At 46.8% G+C, this 4,479-nt stretch overlaps 1 protein-coding gene across 1 annotated transcript; it reads left to right on the forward strand.

The window, feature by feature from the left end:
• The first annotated feature begins 1,786 nt into the window (after nucleotides 1-1,786).
• On the forward strand, nucleotides 1,787-3,379 carry LOC103275044 (ubiquitin carboxyl-terminal hydrolase 17-like protein 6). The gene has a single exon (XM_008072458.1). It carries the CDS (start codon nucleotides 1,787-1,789, stop codon nucleotides 3,377-3,379), a length of 1,593 nt encoding a protein of 530 aa, XP_008070649.1.
• The last annotated feature ends 1,100 nt before the right edge of the window (nucleotides 3,380-4,479 follow it).

Raw genomic sequence — 4,479 nt, forward strand, 5'->3', positions numbered from 1 at the left:
TAACTACCTAATATAAGAGGAATTAAATAATATTAATATTTGTGCATCTGTCTTAATTCACGTAATGTAATGTTTCCATGCATACATCAGCATGTATCAGAATTTCATTCCCTTTATTTATTTATTTATTTTTTTTGAGTTGGAGTCTCACTCAGTCGCCCAGACTGGAGTGCAGTGGCCGCTCCCGGCCACCGCAGCCTCGACCTGCTGGGCTCCAGCGATCCTTCCGCCTCATTCTCTTTTAAAGTTTATAAGTGTTATGTTACCACAGGCACACACAAACACATTATGTTTTGTTTCTCCATTATCTATTGATGAAAAGTTGGGTTGGTTGCTATTTGAATATTGCTATTATGAACAATACTGTACAAATACCTCTTTGAGTTTCTGCCTCTGAACCTTGTGATTACACATCTAGAAGTGGAGTTTGTGGTCATGTGATAATTATCTAGTTTTCTTTTTAAATAAAGACTGCACTCTTTTCCACAGGGATTGCTTCATTTTCTCATTCCCAACAGTTGTGCACAATAGTGCCTTTTCCCTAACAACACTGGTTTTTTCTGCTTTGATTGAGTGATGGATTTCATCTTAGCCACCTTAATGAACGTGGAACAGCATCTAATTCCGGTTGTGACTTGCATTTTCCTAATCAATCATGATGAGAGACATCTCTTCATGTCTTCGTGACCATTGTGTGTCTTCTCTGGTGAGATGTCTGTTTCAACACTCTTTCCATTTTTAATTTGTGCTGTTTTTGCTAAGGGGTAGTTTGTGTATATTCTGGATATTGAACCTTTATCAGATATATGCTTTGCAAATATTTTCATTCATCTTGTGGGCTGTATTGTCTGTGCCCGGTGTTGACAGTGTTCTGGATGCACAAAAGGTTCTAATTTGGACGAATCTGAATTGACCCATTTTTTGTTCCCTGATGTTTTTATGCCGCATCCAGGAAATCCAACATCGTGAATTGTACATTTAGTCTTTCATCAATTTTGAGTTACCTTTTGTGTATGGTGTAAAGTAATCATCCAGCTCTATGCCTTTCATATGGATAGTAGGTTTCACAATATCGTTTGTTTGAAGACTGTTGTCGCCCCTATTGAAAGGTTTTGGCCCCCTTGCATAAAATCAGTTGACCAGAGATAGGAGGGCTTGTTTCTGGGATGTCTTTCTTTTCCGTTGTTCTGTCTGATCTTACGCAAGAACACGCTGCCTTAGTTACTGTAGTTGAGGTACATTTTAAAACCAGGGAGTTCAAATTCTTCTTATTCGATATTCTAAAGGAATATTGGTATCTTGTATAATTGCATGCATGGAAGTACTTATACACACACACACACACACACACACACACACACAGACACACACACAGACACACACACTTCACTTCTCCCAACATCCATTCCTTTCTTTCTTTTGAAAGAGCTCAGACAAAATGAATGACCACTACCCCAACCCAGCTTCACTGTAGGCATATTCACACACAATCCTGATAATTAAATCTTCTTCAGGTGTTCTGTGAGCAGTCGTGTGGACTATGTCCATTGAATTCTCTGGAGAATGCAAGAGGCCACACCCTAAGGCTCCTAACTCCATCAAGTGCTTGGGTTTGATTGGTGCACCTGGCACCTGAGAGGTGGGTGTGGAGGGTGTGGAGGGTGGGGAGATCCATAAAATGGGCTGATGAGATGAGAAAGCCTGTCCATTAGAGGCTTTCTTGAGAGAGGAAGCATCTTCCTGCAACTCGAGGTCCCAGCAGGGAAACCTCAAGATCATTGGAGACATGGAGGCTGCTTCACCCCGCTTGGGAGGCGAGTCTCAGCTCAATGTCTTTCTGGAACTCCAGCCTTCCCGGCCACAGCCTGCTGATGCTCAAGTCCACTGGAGCCCTTATCTTCATGAGAACTCATTGTGGTCCACTAAGGCAGATCTCAGCCTGCTTTATGATGCAACGCCGGTGGCAACGCAGCTGGCTCCCAGGGATAAACTCCCACTGAGTTGGAAGAGACCTTTTGGGGCTGGCGCTGGCCTCCGGAATACGGGAAACTCCTGCTACGTGAATGCGGCCCTGCAGTGTCTGACGTACACACCGCCCCTGGCCAACTACATGCTGTCCCAGGAGCACTCGGAAGCCTGTCACCGGCAGGGATTTTGCATGCTGTGTGCTATGCAGGCTCACGTTACTCGGGTCCTCCACCATCCTGGCGACGTTATCCAGCCCTCGTGTGCACTGGCTGCTGGCTTCCACAGGTACAAGCAGGAAGATGCCCATGAATTTCTCATGTTCACTATGGATGCCATGAAGCAGGCATGTTTGCCTGGGCACAGGCAGTTCGATGGTCACTCTGAGGATGCCACCCTAATCCATCAAATATTTGGAGGCTACTGGAGATCCCAAGTCAAGTGTCTCCACTGCCATGGCATCTCAGACACCTTTGAGCCTTACCTGGATATTCTATTGGATATCCAGGCAGCTCAGAGTGTGAACCAAGCCCTGGAAAATTTGGTGAAGCCCGAACAGCTGGACGAAGAAAATGCCTATCATTGCAGCGTTTGTCTGCAGAAAGTGCCTGCTTCAAAGAGCTTGACGATGCACACTTCCTCGAAGGTCCTCATCCTTGTACTGAAAAGGTTCTCGGATTTCACAGGCAACAAAATTACAAAGGAAGTGCAATATCCTGAGCGTCTCGACATGCAGCCATACATGTCTCAGCAGAACCGAGGACCGCTTGTCTACACCCTTTATGCTGTGCTGGTTCACGCAGGGTGGAGCCGTCACAGCGGACATTACCTCTCTTACGTCAAAGCTGGGAACGGCCAGTGGTACAAAAAGAATGACGCTAAGGTAACTGCCTGTGACATCACTTCTGTCCTGAATCAACAAGCCTATGTCCTCTTTTACATCCAGAGGGGTGAATTGGAAAGGGACAGGACGGGCGTGTCAGCAGGCGGGGAACTGAGCGTCCTTGGGGCCGAAGACAACGACGTGGGAGCACCCCAAGGAGAGCTCGAAAGAGACTCTGACATCGAGGGTCCTGGGTCTGAGGAGCACCTGGAGAAAGCAGCAACCAAAGAAGTCACCTTAGACCAGTGGAAAATCCTCCAAGAACAAAACCGGCCTAAGCCTGTATTCGACCTGAGAAAAACAGAATGCACCCTGCCTTCCAATGCAGTCGTGATTCACCCGTCGAAGTTCAAGGGTGGGTCGAACAAGAATCATCCTGAACGGGAAAACCAGCTGGTGGACAAACTGCCCGGGGCCAGAACCGGTCTGGGGCCTGTGAACACTGGCAAACTCTCTTTTCAGGGAGAAAGGGCTCGAAGGGCCAAGAGGAAGAACATGCAGGGCAAGAGGACTCTGGTTCTGTTCCGGTGATCTCAGCACAAGAAACGGCCCACGTGCACACACAGACACACACGGTCTTGCCTGAAAACTTAAGAGGTCAGGTCTGACAATGTGCACGTGGGCCAAGGCTCCAAGGTCAGGAATGAGGGCAGGAGGCAAGCGACCTGCTCAAATCCCATGCCTCATCTGCCAGAATCTCCAAACAAACGGGGGCTCAGAATTTCCAGACCCTGCAAAGGAGCCACTGAAGACCCAAGCTGCGAATCTCCAACGTCTCCATCTCCCAAGAGGAAAAATGGTTTGGGCCCAAAGAAATCTACATGACCAGGAGGAAACTCGCCAGAAGCCTAGCATCGACCTGCAACCTCAGCACCCAGGGCTCTCCTTAATACTCTCCGTGCCTGCACCCTGTCCCTTACCCAAACACCCGGCCATGATCCAGGGAGGCCACTCAGAATGGTCTTCAAGAGGTTGGACCGTGGATGGTGGAGATTGGGGTTCACGAAAATGTCCCGATCCAACCCTTCTGAGAAGCCAGTCCCACCTGATCAGAGCGCTCAGACCTTAGTGAATCCGAGGGAGACTTTCACGAGTTCCAGCGCTTGTTCTCTAGGAAGACCTTCGGGTTTCCTTTTCCTCCAAGGAGAGGAACTCGGAGCGAGACACCAAGTGGAAGGAAAGTCTTGGCCTCCAGCTCATGTCACTGGAGGAGACTTTTCGACGGAGGAAAGGAAAGAGAAAGACAAGGGCTTGTGCCAAAGGTGGGACCAAGAGAATGCTGGGGACAAACAGGCAGACACTGCCTATTGGAACAGATCAACCAAAGTTGTACTTAAAATAATAACTATGAAATTGGCATGTAAATGCTTTTTACTTAAGATACACTCAAAATATACCAAGTCAAACAGTAGTAAGTAATAAACTATACTATGTATAGGAAACTATTAAATCAGTCTGTAATTTTTGTATAAAGGACTGAATTTGGAGAACCTCTGGAGAATGAACCCACATATGAGAACTGCATCTTTTATGTGGGGCCGTGTCCTGAAACGAAAGTTTTTATATTGTGGAAATGTTTCCATGGAAATCCTTCACTGGAAATTAGTATGTGGAATTGTTTCTTGTATATT

This window comes from Carlito syrichta, unplaced genomic scaffold (genome assembly GCF_000164805.1).
Source record: "Carlito syrichta isolate Samal-C Ts95f unplaced genomic scaffold, Tarsius_syrichta-2.0.1 Scaffold315185, whole genome shotgun sequence".
NCBI classification, from domain to species: Eukaryota; Metazoa; Chordata; class Mammalia; order Primates; family Tarsiidae; genus Carlito; species Carlito syrichta.

Excerpts from the sequence above, each read along its gene's own strand:
- LOC103275044 (XM_008072458.1), top strand. The coding sequence starts at position 1,787 with ATGGAGGCTGCTTCACCCCGCTTGGGAGGCGAGTCTCAGCTCAATGTC.